The sequence below is a fragment of the Heloderma suspectum genome, chromosome 1 (genome assembly GCF_057233095.1).
Source record: "Heloderma suspectum isolate Gila_16-S chromosome 1, 16-S_ref, whole genome shotgun sequence".
Classification (NCBI taxonomy): Eukaryota; Metazoa; Chordata; class Lepidosauria; order Squamata; family Helodermatidae; genus Heloderma; species Heloderma suspectum.
The window spans coordinates 58,290,297-58,309,000 of record NC_139458.1 but is presented as its reverse complement, the minus strand read 5'-3'; the positions used below and the strand labels follow the sequence as shown (position 1 = coordinate 58,309,000).

Sequence of the window (18,704 nt, the reverse complement as noted above, 5' to 3'; positions counted from 1 at the left end):
GCCAGACAAGCTGCTTTTGTTTTGTTTTGTCTGTTTGGCAGAGGAAAGCGTTGCAGAGAAAAGTGAAGTGTGGTTCTCGTCTGCCGACATATCTATTCTTCAGTTCCTATATGTGGCCTGTGAGCTCCATGTTGCCCACCCCTGCCATAAATCAAGAAATCATATTGCACATCAGTTGCTAACATTGATACAACTGCACAGAGATATGATTCACGTTTGCAAAGCTGAATGATTGGTATTCATTTTTTGTGTTATTTTACATTAAAACTCTTTTGGAAAACCAGAGCCATCCCTTCCATGAAGTGCGGTGAAGCTCCCACCTCAGGCGGCAGATCCCACCTTTAGGAGAACTACATGCCCACCCTCTCGGCACTACAGAAAGCCATGCTGGCCGCTCTCCTGCTGCAGCAAGAGCGGCTGGCACAGCTCACTAGAGTGCCGCTCATCAGATGTCTTACCTTGAGGACCCCTAACGGGGGTCAGTGGCGGGTAGACTCTCTGACAAGCCCAACCAGCTGCACAGAAAAGAGAGTGGCCAGTGCAGCTCCCCAGAGGGCCCAGCCCAAATGCCTTGCTGTAAGGGGCCCTTTCTTAGAGCGAGGCATTGGTGGGGAGGAGGGCCTGGTGACTGCCTGTGCTGCTGTAGCACAAGCAATCTCCAGAACCATCTTCTCATGAATCCCTTGCTCTGAGAAAGGAGCCCTCAGAGCAAGGCATCAAAGGAGAGGCCTGCAGTGCAGCAGTTCCACAAGGGGGGGATGCCACCATCATCAGGGGGAGAGGTAAGAAGCAAGAGAGGGTGAGTAGGCACCGCTTCTGTCATCATGGCTGGGAGGTAAGAGGGCAGGTGGTGGCCACTGCCACCACCATCATTATCAGGGGGAAAGAGAGGAGGAGAAAGAGGAGAAGGAGGGGGTGGGTGACCATCATCGTTGTTACAGCTGGGGGGGAAGAGAAGAGAGGTCAGTGGCAGTGGGGAGAGAAGGGAGAAGGAGGGCGAGTGCCACCACCACTGTCAGGGGGGAAGGGAGGAGGGGGGGCAGGCATGCGTCGCTGCTCCAAAGGCAGCTGGGGTTGAATGGGGAGAGGAGAGAGGTTGGTGGCAGGCGGTCTTATACCAGCCCTGTAGTAAGTTGTTAATCCATCAAATAATCTATGTAGGAACAAATATATAGCCAGCAACAACAAGGCTCAGCAGGCACAAGGAATGTTTAATGTCACAGATTTGTACAAATGTAATGGCAGAAATGCCTGGGGTGTCAACCAATTTTCTTGCTAGATGCATTTGATGGGCTAGAACAGCCTTGAGAGGAATATCGCTTTTCAGCATAATGAGGGCAAGCTAAAGCCTTGACACCAATATGCAATGCTTTCTATTGGCAATCATACATTCTGTTCTCCATGTTATAATGAGAAACATTGCAATACATTAGAGAGGTGAAACAGAAGCTCTCGCTATGAAATGCAAGGCAGCAATCAAAGGAATAGATCTCAGTACTAATTTTCAAAAGCTCTCTCTCCAATAATCGAATACTTTCCCTATGCTGGTATCATGATTAGCTGCATCATTACTTCTTTCTAAACAAGAAACACACACATTGCAGGGTCACTGAAATAATAATCTTTACATGCAAGATGCACACATGTGATTCAGTGAAGGCAGTAGCAGCAAGACAAGAAATAAAAGAATGTTCAGTATTCTTCCATACTCAGGTCTCAGCTACACATTACATTAAAGATATCACTCCTAGCTTTACTTTTGTTTCTTTATTTACAGTTGTGGGGTACAATCTGTATTGCCCCCACCCACCCTGCATGGGGAAGGTAGGTTTAATCCCTCCTGCCCCAGCCCTGATTTTACTGAAAATTATTTTGATGGTTGGCCACTTTGGGCATCCACTATGGAAATGTGGGATATAGATGTTTAATAGATTAATAAATAGATAAATAGACAGACTTAAAATGATTGTTTTTTTCACTAGTATGTGTGTATTAGGGAGGGGGGAAAGGAATACCTTCATGAGAGATTTCCTTCCAGGGATTGGGTGGGTACATAAAAGCAGCATTCTGGATTTGATCATGAATGTCCTCGTCTTCATTGAATGGAAATGTACCACTTAGGCTCACATAGATAATGACCCCCACGGACCACATATCTAATGATCTATTGTACCCTTTGTTTCTCAGGACTTCAGGAGCAAGATAAGCTGGTGTTCCCACAACTGAACGTCTGAATGATTTCTCTCCAATGATCCGGGCAAAACCAAAGTCACAAAGCTTCACCTGTTTGGTAGAAGAGTTGATGAGACAAACCCAATATAAATAAAATGTGCTGTTGTGGTGGTTTTACCTTGATGGTTTCAAGTATATTCAGAGGACCAATATATTATACATGGGATAAAAACAAGTGAACATCATGTTCAAAGTTGAGTATATCTTTGAAGATAAGATATCTCATTCACGATTAAGAAAAATCTTATTCTTTTTTGAAGTTGAAAAATGGCTCCAAGGGGAAGGAGAAAGCTACCTCATCAATATGTCACAGAACAACAGCCAATCACCATTGTGACAGCTGGCTTTGGCTGAAAACAGGATGAACATGTTTCCCTGAGCTCAACCCTGATTATGACAAGAGCTTCTACCTCTGGCTCATCACTCAAATTATGTATATCTGGCTGCATCCATAGTCTTCGCCGGAGCTGCGATATGGATCCTGTACTTACATCACATAGACAGTACGCCTGACTATGTATATATGTGTAATGGGTGATATTTTAAGCTTGGTAGGCCACTGAAAGTAAGAACTGATTAATATAATTATGGCAGATGAGGGAGTTATTTGTGAACCCACAGAAAATCTGTGTATCCAACGTACCAATTAGAAACACATGCGATCTCTCACGTGGTTTGATCTGTGTACATACAATTCAGATCAAGGGCAAGATATGTACATTTTCATATTACAGTCTTTACAGGTATGCAGAAGTGCAAGTGCTTCAGGTACACTACTGAAAAGAAGGCCAGGGAAGGGATTTTGGCGGAAATACGTACTTAATTTACAGTTGGAGGAGCTAAGCTTAAAGGACATGGTCTTTCACTACATTATTTTCACAAAAAACCAATACACATTAAACATGTATCACATTGAAAAAGAACTGAGGCATTCAATGTAACAAACCAGTTTTGTCATTGTAATTTGCTTTAACAGAGGGGTGATTTTTATCTGTACAAAGCAAATTATTTTTACTTGCCTGTGGGAAAGGATCAGCTGAGGCCAGCAATACATTTTCTGGCTTGAGATCACAATGGACAATATTTTTAAAATGAAGATGTCTCAAGGCAACAAGGATCTATAAAGACACAAATCAGCTGTGCTGTAACATAGAGAATTTATGCAATATTTACTTCAATTTTAATGTGTTTCCTGAAAATGAGATAAAACAGCAGCAAGCACAAAGACAACAACTTAATTCAAGTGATCTGAATGCTTTTATTTTATGATCCACTTCAACACTGGATAAACAAGACAGAAGAATATAAAATCAGAGGGGCTTAATACCAAAGACACTTCCCAAGTAGCAGTGATAGCCCACTGTGATTGCTAAGCACTCTTTCCACAGTACATAAAAAAAGGCCTACAGGTCCTCTCCTATTGGTTGGGCCAAATACAGCTCAGCACCCCACCCCACCCCACCCAGATTTAATAACCATCTGTTCAGGGTTTCAAACAAAGGGGTACCAGAGACTATTATTAGGAGACCAAAGATTTAATCCCAGTATATATCCAAGAGGGCCAGTGTGGTATAGTGGCTAGAGTGCTGGACTGGGAGTCAGGAGATCCGGGTTCTAGTCCCCACTCAGCCATGGAAGCTCACTGGGTGACTTTGGGCCAGTCACAGACTCTCAGCCCAACCTACCTCACAGGGTTGTTGTTATGAGGATAAAATGGAGGAGGAAGATTATGTATACCGCCTTGAGTTCCTTGGAGGAAAAAAGGCAGGATATAAATGTAATAAATAAATAAAAATAATAAAATATATGTTGTTGTTGTTCAGTTGTTTAGTCATGCCCGACTCTTCATGACCCCATGGACAATAGCACGCCAGGCCTTCCTGTCCTCCGCTCTCTCCCGGAGCGTGCTCAAGTTCATATTCATTGCATCGGTGATGCTATCTAGCCATCTCATCCTCTGCCATCCCCTTCTCCTTTGGCCGTCAGTCTTTCCCATCATCAGGGTCTTTTCCAGGGAGTCTTCTCTTCGCCTTAGGTGGCCAAAATATTTGAGCTTCAGCTTCAGTATCTGTCCTTCCAATGAGCACTCAGGGTTGATTTCCTTTAGGATGGACTGATCTGACCTCCTTGCAGTCCAGGGGACTCGTAAGAGTCTTCTCCAGCACCACAGTTCGAAGGCATCAATTCTTCGGTGCTCAGCCTTCCTTATAGTCCAGCTCTCACAGCCATACATTACTACTGGGAAAACCATAGCTTTGATTATACGAACCTTTGTTGGCAAGGTGATGTCTCCGCTTCTTACTATGCTGTCTAGGTTTGCCATAGCTTTCCTCCCAAGGAGCAAGCATCTTTTAATTTCATGGCTACAGTCACCGTCTGCGGTGATCTTGGAGCCCAAGAAAATAAAATCTGTCACTGCTTCCATTTATTCCCCTTCTATATGCCAGGAAGTGATGGGGCCAGATGCCATGATCTTAGTTTTTTTAATGTTGAGTTTCAAACCAGCTTTTGCACTCTCTTCTTTCACCCTCAACAAGAGGCTCTTTAGATCCTCTTCACTTTCTGCCATTAGGGTGGTATCGTCTGCGTATCTGAGGTTGTTGATAATTCTCCTGGCAATCTTAATTCCAACCTATGATTCATCCAACCCGGCGTTTCTCATGATGTACTCTGCATATAAGTTAAATAAGCAGGGTGACAATATGCAGCCTTGTCATACTCCTTTCCCAATTTGGAACCAATCAGTTGTCCCATGTCTGGTTCTTACTGTTGCTTCTTGACCCTCGTACAGGTTTCTCAGGAGACAGGTAAGGTGGTCTGGTACTCCCATCTCTTTAGGAATTTGCCAGTTTGTTGTGATCCACACAATCAAAGGCTTTAGCGTAGTCAATGAAGCAGAAATAGATGTTTTTCTGGAATTCTCTTGCTTTCCATGATCCAGTGAATGTTGGCAATTTGATCTCTAGTTCCTCTGCCTCTTCGAAACCCAGCTTGTACTTCCGGTAGTTCTCGGTTCGCATACTGCTGAAGCCTAGCTTGTAGGATTTTGAGCATAACCTTGCTGGCATGTGAAATGGGCGCAACTGTACGGTAGTTTGAACACTCTTTGGCGTTGCCCTTCTTTGGAATTGGAATGTAAACTGACCTTTTCCAGTCTTGTGGCCACTGTTGAGTGTTCCAAATTTGTTGGCATATTGAATGCAGCACTTTAACAGCATCATCTTTTCGGATTTTAAATAGCTCCGCTGGAATACTGTCATCTCCGCTAGCTTTGTTGTTACTAATGCTTCCTAAGGCCCACTTGACTTCACTCTCGAGGATGTCCAGCTCAAGTTCAGTGACCGCATTATCATGGCTATCAGGGACATTCAGATCTTTCCTGTATAGTTCTTCTGTGTATTCTTGCCACCTCTTCTTAATCTCATCTGCTTCTGTTAGGTCCCTGCCTTCTTTGTCTTTTATCATGCCCGTCTTTGCACAAAACGTTCCCTTGAGATCTCTGATTTTCTTGAAGAGATCTCTAGTCTTTCCCATTCTATTGTTTTCCTTGATTTCTTTGCATTGTTCATTTAAGAAGGCCTTCTTGTCTCTCCTTGCTATTCTCTGGAACTCTGCATTCAGTTGGAAAGAGCTTCCCCTTTCTCCCTTGCTTTTCGCTTCCCTTCTTTCCTCAGCTACTTGTAAACCCTCATCAGACAGCCACTTTGCTTTCTTGCATTTCTTTTTCTTTGGGATGGATTTCGTTGCTGCCTCCTGAACAATGTTACGGACCTCCGTCCATAGTTCCTCAGGCACTCTGTCTATCAAGTCTAATCCCTGAAATCTATTCATCACCTCCACTGTATATTCATAAGGGATATGATTTCGGTCATACCTGAATGGTTTAGTGGTTTTCCCTATGTTCTTCAATTTAAGCCGAAATTTTGCAAGAAGCAGCTCATGATCTGAGCCACAGTCAGCTCCAGGTCTTGTTTTTACTGACTGTATAGAGCTTCTCCATCTTTGGCTGCAGAGGACATAATCAATCTGATTTCGATATTGACCATCTGGTGATGTCCATGTGTAGAGTCGCCTCTTGTGCTGTTGGAAAAGAGTGTTTGCTATGATCAGCGTGTTCTCTTGGCAAAACTCTATTAGCCTTTGTCCTGCTTCGTTTTGTACACCAAGGCCATGCTTGCCTGTTATCCTGGTGATTTCTTGACTTCCTACTTTGGCATTCCAATCCCCACTGATGAAAAGGACATCTTTTTTTTTTGGTGTTAGTTCTAGAAGTTGTTGTAGGTCTTCAAAGAACTGATCAACCTCAGCTTCTTCAGCCTCAGTGGTTGGGGCATAGACTTGAATTACTATGATGTTGAATGGTTTGCCTTGGATTCGTACTGAGATCATTCTATCGTTTTTGAGACTGTACCCCAGTAGTTATTTTCCCACCCTTTCATTGACTATGAGTGCTACTCCATTTCTTCTAAGAGATTCTTGCCCACAGTAGTAGATATAATGGTCACCTGAATTAAATTCGCCCACGCTTGTCCATTTTAGTTCGCTGATTCCCAAGAGTCGATGTTCAATCTTGCCATCTCATGTTTGACCACCTCCAGCTTACCTTGATTCATTGATCTGACATTCCAGGTTCCTAAACAATATTGTTCTTTACAGCATCGGACTTTGTTTTCACCACCAGACACATCCACGGCTGAGTGTCCTTTCGGCTTTGGCCCAGCCGCTTCACTCTTTCTGGCGCTACTTGGAAATTCCCTCTGCTATTCCCTAGTAGTATATTGGACATGTTCCAACCTGAGGGGCTCATCTTCCGGCGTCATATCTTTTAGCCTTGTGATACGTTCCATGGGGTTTTCTTGGCAAGAACACTGGAGTGGGTTGCCATTTCCTTCTCTAGTGGACCACATTTTGTCAGAACTCTCCGCCATGACCTGTCCGTCTTGGGTGGCCCTGCACGGCATAGCTTATGGCTTGACTGAGTTACGCAAGCCCCTTCGCCACAACAAGGCAGTGCTCCATGAAGGGGAAAATATATGACAATATATTTTAATGAAAAGTTGGGGGAGCAACTGGGATATCAGGAAATATTTGGGGGGAGTATCCACTACCCCTCAGAGTCATCCCTGGGTTGGGAGAGGGGAAAATGGCACCTATAATGTGAACTATAAGTGTCATAATTTTAAGAATTCCGCATGCTACATTCTCAGAAATGGTGATCATATTTGCATTACGTATTACATGCCGAATCACACTAGGTGGGAATATTTATTATAAATTAATAAGCCAAAGCAAATTGAGGCAATTTATGAGTCATCGTAACTGGCACCCACGGATGGGCACCCAATATCAGAGCACTTACATGACTGTCCTGTGCCCACACAAACTACCATTCCCCCTTCTCCCAACTGTGGACCTGGCCAACTTTGCAAGGACAACTTGCACACATCCGAGATGGAGAGAAGATGGGCCCATCAGGGATGTGCAGGCTACATGCCAGACCCAACTGACAGTAAGGACTGGGGGAAGCTGTTGAAGCACACAAGAAGGAGGTGCTGTAAATCATGATTAACCATTACCATCTTACTTTCAGCTAGGACCAAGGTAGCCAAGCACTTAGGTTGGACTATAAGGATTCTTTATCAGAGTGGCGTTTCAGAGAAAGGTACAGTACAAAATCAACCGGAGAAATATAAACTGCATTAGCAATGGATCACCCCAATTATTTTTTTACTCATTCTGAATTGCATGCTCTCTCTCTCTCTCTCTCTCAACAAACTTTTGTTTACATTGTGACCTTCTATCCTCATCGAGAGTATATTTGAAGATATTTTTAATTTATAGAAGTGAAACTCATAGGAAGTGAAACATAACATTTGACATCCCTTAATGGGCTCTTACCTGTGTAATTAAAAACTTGGTTATTCGCTCAGGCAACCTTCCTTTTTCACTTGACAAGATCATCTCCAGCATGTCTCCATGGAGCTTCTCCATAACAACAAACACTCTTTCTGGTGTTTCGAACATGCATTCCAGATTTACAACCCCAGGGTGATGCAGATTCTATTATAAAAGGTAAACACTATATGAATGAGCCCCATTTGTCTAGATCCAATGACAAGGCTCAGGAAATAGTTATTATGGAGCCATTCATTTTTCATGACCTTTGGCATAAGTACAACTAGCCAGAAATAATAATAATGATAATGATAATAATGGCAATAACTTGCTATGCAAAGTTAAATGTCCTTAGAAGCTGTTAAAAATTTGATCTGCCACCAGTAACATGTTAAAGTTCTATAAAGAATGGACAATCTGTCCTAATCAATTTATTTTAAGAGTAAAAAAATAGAACCATGTTATCCTCAGATGGCTTCAAATTCTCTAGTCTTGGATCCAAAAACCATACCTGGCATACATTAAAAGGAGGGTTTCATTTTTATAGTTAAAAAGTTGGACCTCCACCAAAGTGCTGCAGCATAGAGGGATCCTGTTCAGGCTTCCAGCCAGCCAGCCAGCCAGCTGTGCCCTCCTCCAGGAAACTCTATTGCCCCTTCCTCCCAGTTTTCTGTTCTTGTCTCCCCAACAAACCCTCAGCATTCCATGACCACTGAGAATGCCCAGTCCTCACTGGGCTTCTTAGATTTTTGTCTCAATATATATTTTTGTACTTCTTCAAATCTTGACGCTTCCTCAAGCTTGATGAAACCTCCCCCTGTTGTGTGAGGGTGCTGCTGTTTTGGCTATATAAGTATCAACAAAGAGAATGCATTTGCTATTAGCATCTATGATGCAAAACCTATGAATGCAGCCTTGATTCAGTTCACAGTCCAAAGAAAGGTGGCTCATAATGTCTTCTTTCTACATGTCTAGGGACAGGCAACAGGATCCCTTAATATCCACTGATTAGCTATCAGAATTCTAATTGTGTTGGATCATCTCAAAAGTGCATTTACTTCCGATTATTCCAATTAGCAAGATACTAAGATTTTGGTTTCAAAGTTCCTGTATTTAAAGTGGATTAGAAATTATCTCAAAGAGAGGCAACACTTGAGAACTTTATCTGGAGATTCAATGCATAATTAGTTACATATATTTCTACTGCTGAAACCTGTTCCCAGTAAGTTTTATTGCCCTGCTCTAAATTAAATACATACAGGATATAATTGGTAATTAAATAAAAGATACCTGTAAAATTGCAACCTCATTACGAAGTTGGCTTTCTTGCTTAGTTGGAAATCTCAGTTTGTCAATGATTTTAATTGCTACATCTCTTCCTGTTTTGCGATGTTTTCCTGTTTGATGAAAAATATGCCAATTAACATGATCAGCTCTGAGAAGCATCACCTTTCTAGAACTCAGGTTTTTCTGTTTTATTAAAACGTAACCATCAAGGTCTCATCTGATAGAAGATTGTTCTAAGGAATCTAAGGATTTTGTCTTTTTTCTTTAATATCATGAAAATTCTAAACACATTTTGAGGCAAAGAGGGACAATACATGTTTTCTCTTATGGAGCAAAAAGCAGTGGATGGAAATTTTAGAAGAAAAACAGCAAATGGTGAAAGGATAAGCTCACTTTCTCCCCCGCCCCTGCACGCTACTCTTCCACATAAGTTTGCAGTGTGTGACTCTCCATTTTGTAAAAATATCAGGAACAAGTGAAATTTGTCTGAGAATAGTATGGCCCATAAATTTGACATTTAAGCCAGGTCCACTGAAATACATAGTCACTCAAAGAGCTACCATCACCAGTTATAGGAAATCTTGAATAATATAAGCTTTATCGCTAAGAAAGTCAAGTTGAAACATAGCAACTGCCTTCAAATGAAAGTAGGATGGAATCCTTTGGGTCTATCCCTTTAGTTCAAATTCTCAATGTCCAATCTCACTCATGGACTTCCAAACAGAAGTCCTCCATCCTAATCCTAATGTTAATTTAACATCCTAATGTTAAATGCAAAGACAGACAGACAAACAAACAAACCAACCAATCCAGATATTTTAAAACTGGCATGTAAAAAATGCCCAAAGCCAGAAATACAGAAATGTCTAAAACTGTTGTATTTTAAAGATAAACTTTTTTTTCTCTAAAAAAAGCTGAATTTCTAGCCAATCTCCTCCAAAACTGATCTCAATTGTCAGTATGATCATTTAGGAAATTTTAATTAAAATGTGTAATTGTAAACCACCCAGAGAGCTTCGGCTATGGGGCAGTATAGAAATGAAATAAATAATAATATAATAATTAATTCTGATATTAACATTGTGTAGCATTTCAGATAAACCTGAGCAGAACTAAAGCAATCTAAGGGTCAAACTACTTGTGTCATTAATTGGGTGAATGCAGCTGACATCCGTATTTTTTTTATGTAAACCTCAGCCTCAGGGAAGCCTGACAACCTGACTGCAGAGGAATCCGTTCTCTCCCTGCCAAGGTCCTGACAAAAATCACCTTGCTGAAGCTGCTACTTGCATTTCAAAGGAAGCCTCCATTCATACAATTGACATCATGCCTAGCTTGGCCCTGGGTACCAAACTACATCTGACATAATTTATACAATCAGCAATTGTGTGAATGCGCCTCTAAATATAAACAGCAGGTGCGTGTCAGGGGGTAGGGGAACTAGTCTGGACTGGAACCCTGGGCAGCGGGGATATTGTAATTCTTTGGCTTCTGCTATGGTCCTGTTCTATATTGGGCCCTCCATGCTTGCTACTGTACTGGAAGGAAAGCTTCCTGTGTGTGAATGAGAGCAATCCTTACAGTGCAAGCTGCAAGTGTGCCCAATTCAAATTGCAGCAGTCCCAGTGTGCAAAGAGTTAAAGCCCTCTCCCACGCCTACCAGGATCTTAATCCAGATCAAGCCCCTCCCTGCGCCTGCAATATACACTTTTTAAATGCTAGACATGCAAATGGAAATTGCGTGAATGGTGTCACAATTAGTTTGGTCCTAAAATGGCAGTAAAAAGAAAATTAAGCCATTTTGTTGCTAATGTACTCCACAAATATATAGAACAGGAAAGTTCTGGATTCCATCTCTATACCATTGCCTATACATCCGGGCTTGAATTACATATCTGAGCACGTATTTTGCCCAGATGCAGTTAGTGTGATTATGTGATCAGTAGCCAATGGCCACATTCTCACCACTCACTAAACTAAACTGCAGTGAGTCTCAAGCTTGTGTACTCCCCATCCCCCCTTGGGGAGGGGGAGGAGTTTGGAAGCTTCTGTTATTGCTTAATTGTGTGTTGTCATGCATCCATAATGATAAATTGTGGTTAACATTAACCATGGTTAGCCTCAATCAAGCTAAATTCAATCCACAGTTACTAAACTGGCTTGTTTAAACTATCCATAATTTATCCATAACTATCCATAGTTAATGTTAGCCACAATTAGCATTGATCTGGATGATACAGTAAACCGTAGTTAATAAAAAGCAGAGGCAAAAAACTTCCAAACTTCTCCTTCCAGCAGCACAAGAGGAGTGATGATCCTGAGACTCGCTGTAGTGTGTTCCTACTCATTCACGTTGCACTAAAAAATGGTTTAGTGTGATACGCGAATGAATTAGCAAGTATGTCAGGCAGCAGCAACATAACACGGGCAAAATGACGACAGTAGGGAAGTATGATTACAGGTGATATAAAGAACAGATTATATAGAAGAAGAGGTAAAGGGGGAAATGAATCTTGATGCCAAATTAATCCCAAAATTAGAATACACAAAGAAGGTACTGCAAGGTGTTCCCAGAATATTGCAGTTCAAAATAGCTAGGCTCAGATTATAAAATTCCTTTGCCAAAAACTATTTTTAAAAATGTCTAAATAATGATTTTGCCCCCTGTCTTCTCTTCATATGATAATAAAACATTTTCTATATGCCTGCCAGAGAGAAAATGCTAGTTGTATCATGAATGATAAATGCCTAAGAGATGCTACATTTCCTCCACCATTTTCCTATCTATTAAGAAAGTGTAAAGTCTTACCTCCATAAACGATTCCAAACTGTCCTGATCCCAGCACCTCATCTGGAAAGATTTGGTATACTGTACTGATATCCTGTTTGTACAAATAGATTGCATGTTAAGCATCAGAGAATGGAAATAAAGGTAAGATTGAAATTATTTTGCTGAAGCGAAACCATTAAGAAAAATGATTTGACAGAAATGCCATTTCATGCGATGCTAAAGGCAATTAGGTGGCAGAGTCTGAGTTCTGGTAGACAACAGCCAAACCGTCACAGATGTCAGTGCTACTCAACAGAATACGCCCTACGTTCCGCTGCCTTTTGGAATCCCTTGTGATGAACTGAGGGCCTTGCTGTGGTGTGCACACAGACCCTGAAGGCTCCCGCACATCTGCAATGCATCCAAAGCCACACAGGACATAAAGGGAAGCGAAGCAGCTTCCAATGTTCAGAGCAACCCCAAAACTACCTCACATGTTCAGTGGGATGAGAGGACTCTGCAAAGGCTGCACTACCTCCCCCCCAACACCCTGATGAATCTGTGGGTTTACAATGGGCATGGGGGGAGGTAACCTGCAGCCAAAGGGCCACATGGGACCCTCAGTCTAATTTCACGAGGCCCTCATCCTAATCCCAAAAGCTGTCTGCATGCAATCATTCAGGGCTCTGGCAGCCCACTGGGTGGGAAGGGAGAGGAAGGGGGAGAGAAGGGGGTGGCAGAAAGAGACAGAAAAGAAGATGGCAAAATGAAAAAGAGAAAAGGGGTGAGCCACCCAGTTTTGGCTCTTGCCCTGTCCACTGCTGGCTTCAGCTCCACCCATGTGCAGCCTCCTGACAGTTTACCCATGAGGGAATGTAACCCTCAACAGAAAATAGGTTGCCAACCCAATTTACAAGATGGGTGGTTGTGGTAAACCTGTGCCAGGTCTACTGAAGCTTTTGTAGAGGCCTATAGTCTCCACCCAGCTCCAGTGATCTCATCAGGCCAGGCTGAGCCTCCTGAGGGCCCCCAACACTTTGGGAATAATCTCAGAACCAAGTGAATTCCAAAAAGGCAGGTTGGATTTCAGTAGAATTCCAAGTAAATCTATTTACTGGAACATTCTCTGGAGTGGACCCATATAGTTTCACATGGAACTATTCATAGACCACTTACAGTGGAGTAACCCTAATGTGGGCTACAAAAGAGATGTGAATTGTACATTGGCCCTAAGATTTTGACCTTTTTTATCTGAAAGAAAACTTCTAAAAACTGCTGTGAAGATTACTTTCTTCAATGGATTTTTTTTTCTCCTTCGGTAAAGAAAATCGCGATAAGACATCCTCTCAAAGTTTTCAAAACAGATCAATGACTTTGCAAGGTGCACTCGATCATGTCTGGCACCAACACTCAGAACACTTACCACATTTTCTTGGACCTGGCAATTTGATACTGAAATACTGATGGATATATTTCCTAGTGGGGAAAAGGTACAATAATTACTGTATGCCTGTGTGTGTGTGTGTGTGTGTGTGTGTCTGACTGCCATAAATACAAGAAAAAGTGCTAAGTAATTAGCAACCCGCTCCATGGAACACTTTAAGAATGTATTGTTGATTTACAATGCATAAACGTAACTGATTTTTCCACAAGTTGATTTATACAATAATCTCACCATGAGATCTTGTGAACAGAACCAATATACATGAACTTCCCTGCCCTCACACCTGGATAGATATGTCAAATGCATAGTGGTAAAAGAGCCCAATGAATCTTGGTGAACGTCACAGAAACATCTACCATATGACTAAGGCAATTGGTAAAAATCAACTTATATTGAGAAGAATATAGGACTGAGGTCTTTTGGAGAGTAAAATAAATCTGGATCAAGATTTGTCTGTACACCAGAGCAGCAGGGTTCTGAGGTATGCAATTAGTATTACTGACACAATCAGTAGTCAATGCAGTGATCACCATGTCATAACTTTCCAGTCTCTAGCTACATCACTGTTCAAATGTTAAGAGTACACTTAGCCATATGTTTGCCAAAAGATCATGCATCAAAGTGAGGTAAAATACTTGTCCTACAAAGGATTTAATAAGACAACAAGCAATTTATCATTTGTGGCTACTGCAGATCCATGATATGGCTTCACTTTGCCTTCATGTAAGCTGGCAGTGTCAGATTTAGTGATGGGGAAAACATTTGTTTGGTTTGCTATTTAATGCAAATATACATAATTTGCACTTCCAGAACCAATACATGAACAAAAATGCAGTGATATCATAATATTTGCACTTCTACAAATTTTGTGAAGCAGTTCTCCGATTTAAAAAAAAAAATTACAAAAATGTGCATATTAGGGGAAACTGCACAATAAACTGCGTGCATTACTGAAAATCCTGTAGAAAACCACATTATATTAGGGAAACCTGCTTGCAAAAATGTATATTAGGTAAAACTGTATATAAAAATTTGTGCATTAGGAGATATGTGCATGAAAATGCATACAAATTTTCGAAGGTGTTTGGTGCTGAAGTTATGTTGTCTGAACTTCAATTTCACAGCAAATATGTCAACAGCCTACCACTTCGCAGACAGCTGCTGTAAAGGCCTGGGGGCTGTGGAATGGGACATACTACTGCACTGATCCAATCCTGTAACAATTTATCTATATAACTACCATGATATCCAGACCTCAAAGTAAGCTCTAGACCTCCTTATAACCTACCTGTCTTATAACCTACCTGGTAATAACAACATAAGTGAAAGCTACTCTTTAGATATATACATGCAAGTGCTCAACTAAAATTCACAAATTCACTTCTGTCTCTGCAACAGACGATCTACTCTACTGGCTAAACAATTCTCAAACCTGCTTTTTGTTTTGTTTTTCGTGGACCACTTAGTAAACCTTTTCTTGTTCTACAAATCAAAGCATATACATAACTCATATTGTCAAAACCAGCATCATATTATGAAAATCAGGGGCTGTAGGCAAAGACCACTGAGAAGAGCCGCTTTAACTGGTAAATTTTTAGAGAAAAATTTGTAGGCTGCACCAGTGTTGTATTATGAAAAACCACAGGTCCTAGGCCAGGGCCTTGTTCACCGCTTTGATAAGCTGGGCTAGGTCAAAACAGCTTCAATTTTCGTTATAAAATCAATCAATCAAATCAAGGCCAAGGACAGATATTCTCCACTGTGCAGCAACCTTTCTGCAGACTACCTGACAAACCATCAGTTTGAGAATGGCTACACTGGCTTATTTTAAAAATAGAACTTACTATGTAGGCTTGGTCCTGAACCGGTCGATGCCCCCTTGGGGTTAACAGGCATGAGGGCATGCTGGATTGCCATCTCCCACATCCTTGCCACATCTGGGCCACAACCAGTCGTGAGAACACTGCTATTAGCTGGAAGGCTTGGCAGATTTTCAATATTTTCCCCAACATAGTAGACTATGTTTGCTGTGGTTATTTCAAAGCAATGGGGGTTAGCTTCCTGTGGCAATAGACTGAAGTTTTTGGCAGGTTCCAAGGATAAAATTTCAGACAGTGGGATTTCCTGTGAAGAATTATTGTCATCATTGTCATTATCATCACCATCATTATCATCATCACTATTATCATTATTATTATTTTCTACAAACTTTTCATGTACAAAAAGTATTTAAATATTTTTGCATTGTTTATCTATTCATTTTGTACATCTAAACATTTATTTGCCCACCACTTTTGAGAATGCGGGCAAAGAAATGTTTAGACGTACAAAATAAATACAGTTCTCAGCACTTGGGAGTAAAGCCTCTCCCCTTGTCCCCTGGGCTTTGTACCCTGGTACGCTACTACCCAGTTCATAAGTACAACAGAGAAGGAGGGAGGAAAGGGGAAATCCCTCCCCTCCCAGTTCATCACTGCTGCTGCTCCTGCCACAGTGAAAGGGTGTCTGGGGTGTCTGGGGAGGTGGAGGCTGGAGAGGAGAGATTTGGAGGATGATGCAAGCTAGTAAACAGGAAGTTGCAGATTATCCTCAGGCTCAGAATTTGGTCCAAGATGGAAAATCATTTGGGGGTTTTAAAAGCTCACCTCTCATTTAAACCCCTGAAGTATGTATCTGAGCCTGCCTTGGGAGAAGTTTGCCAGCATTTCTAGTAAGTAATGGTAGTCCTATCCATTCTCCAATTCTCTTCCTACTGCCTCCATTTCCTTAACAACCCCTTGGATCCTGGCTGGTATGTAGGCATAGCTCAGGATCTTGGCTTAAATATTAGAATGGATTTCTTGGCTAGTGGGATAATAGCTGCATAGAGACATTTAGGAATCTCTTTCTCCATTTCGCCTTAGCCACTCCAATTAAATAAATCAGAGGTAGTTTAGGTTGACATACAGCCTGCCACAGTTGCACTAGATGAGCCAGGAGGTCCATTTTAACACAATTATTATGCACAGCAGTTTAATGATAACAACCAGCATAACAATGTAGTTAAGTGCTAGAAATGCCAGAGAAGCTTGTCAGACTCAGGCCTGGATACCAGCTTCGTAAGGCATTCCTGAAAGAGGCAGCAAGCATTACAAGGTCCCTGGATTCTTCTCTGGCTCAGATTAAAACCCCAGCAGCAGAAGAATCCCTCCCACTTGCAAAGACTGCATGCTCAGAAACTACTAATGGGGGTCAAATGTCCACCTCTTGTGGCAGACCCTAAAGGCAAGAGAATCCTCTGTGGGGAGGGATTGCCCCCCTGCCAGTTTTCAGGGGTGTAGCCTTTTTAATTCCCCTCTTCCCTCTTCATCTATCTGCTTGTACCAGCCAGGTAAGCCAGGTTTAAAAGGAACAAGCAAGGGGGTTAGGGACTCATGGTGGTAGGGTGTTAAGTGAATATGTATCAATTTCCTGATTTTTTTTTTAAAAAAACTGCTTATGAACGAAGACAGCGGGGAGCTCACCCATCTCTATAACATATAAACAACCAGAATATAATTTTAATCATAGTTACCTTCTGGAATATACCATATAAAACCTGAAGCCATCTTTACCTTGTGGTATTTGCTTCCAGTATCATTTTGAAACAGTGTAATGCATTTACTATCCAATCTCCAGTAGTGTCGCTTCCTCTGTATTGAAATAAAAACAATTAAAATTAATTTAGAAAATTGTTAGTAGAGAATGTAGTAATAATGAAAGAAAATTAAATGAGATAATGTCCACAGCCCAACCCTCACAACATGCACACGGGTGGCTGGATGCATTTCTTTCTCCCTACAAGTGGTTAGCTTTTATGCAACCAGTAGAGTTAATTCACAAGCAGAAACTGGTTTCCTCACATTTTCCACTGCATTTTCTGGATAAGAAATCCAGAGCTCCTAAATTTAGTAACAGATCAGAGCCCTTGAATTTAGTATACAGAATAGATATGTTTCTGTGGAGAATTTGAATGAACATCATAATCCAAAGTACTATGAGGGAACAAAATATTTGCGGGATCTGCTTTATCCAAAGTATCACACCAAACAGGAATGCCCTCTACGTTCAGCAGATATGCAGGAGACTGGCCAATAACACTTATCCCAAGTCTTATCTCTATGTCCCTCCGTCTACAGCCCTGTATAACTGTATTTTATCACAGAGGGCTATAATTCTAAATGTGTCTTATAAAACTTACAAATTTCCTTTTTATCTAACAAAAATATGATAGTCAGATGAAAACTGTTTTCCAGAACATTCCTAATGCTACAGACACATCTTGATTTGGTTTTCTTGGAACTGTTTCACATTCTATGGTGTGCCAAAGGTAAATCCAACCAGTTCAATTTGTCTGATCTCTAATCTAGCCATGATTATGGTAGTAAGTGGTTCTTAAACATTGTGTAAGCTATGCACATTGGTTATTTCAACTTTAGAGGCTGAAATAACAAGTATATATGAGAGACTTTAAAAAGAGAGAAGAGAGAGAGAATGGCTTATGCACTCAAATAAAGATGCTCACACATGTAAGTCTACTCAAGATTATGTTCAGTGACCAAAGTCTCTGCCTTGGTAGGGCCTTCAGGCCCTTTGTACACATGGAGGATTCTTTGACCATCAAAAGAATCGGAGAGCAGCACCACATGTATACAGGAGTCACAAAGAAATTTAGAGACTTCTTTGTTTAACATCTTACTTACCAGAGTGTCTTTGCTTGTGTAGTGAACCATCCATCCCTCTTTCATTACTGTGCTACTTTTCCTTTTTGTGTGTTTGATGGACTGCACCACTCTCATTAATGGAATATTGTTGCTTGTTGAAGGGCTTAAAAAATCAGTAAATTGAAGTAATAAATAACTTTAGTAAACACACAAAACAAATCCTTCCAAAGAGAGGCAAATTAATTTGTTACTTGTTCCACTCGCATACTGCTGAACAACCCTTTGCTATTTATTTTATTTATTACTGTATTTATATAGTCATCCTCTATTATTTATTATTGTATTTATATAACAAACTTTCTCTAGGTGGATCACAAACAAATATAACATTAAA

General features: G+C 41.1%; 1 protein-coding gene across 1 annotated transcript in view; it reads right to left on the bottom strand.

The window, feature by feature from the left end:
* PRKD1 (protein kinase D1) overlaps positions 1–18,704 on the bottom strand; it is a 147,360-nt gene that overhangs the window by 4,323 nt on the left and 124,333 nt on the right. The window contains exons 9-17 of the mRNA XM_084827267.1: positions 18,350–18,473; positions 17,222–17,299; positions 15,473–15,752; positions 13,608–13,660; positions 12,224–12,296; positions 9,418–9,524; positions 8,131–8,292; positions 3,252–3,350; positions 2,016–2,283 (exon numbers count right to left, since the gene is read on the bottom strand). Of these exons, the coding sequence (XP_084683393.1) occupies positions 2,016–2,283; positions 3,252–3,350; positions 8,131–8,292; positions 9,418–9,524; positions 12,224–12,296; positions 13,608–13,660; positions 15,473–15,752; positions 17,222–17,299; positions 18,350–18,473 (1,244 nt within the window). The remainder of the gene's footprint in view (positions 1–2,015; positions 2,284–3,251; positions 3,351–8,130; positions 8,293–9,417; positions 9,525–12,223; positions 12,297–13,607; positions 13,661–15,472; positions 15,753–17,221; positions 17,300–18,349; positions 18,474–18,704) is intronic.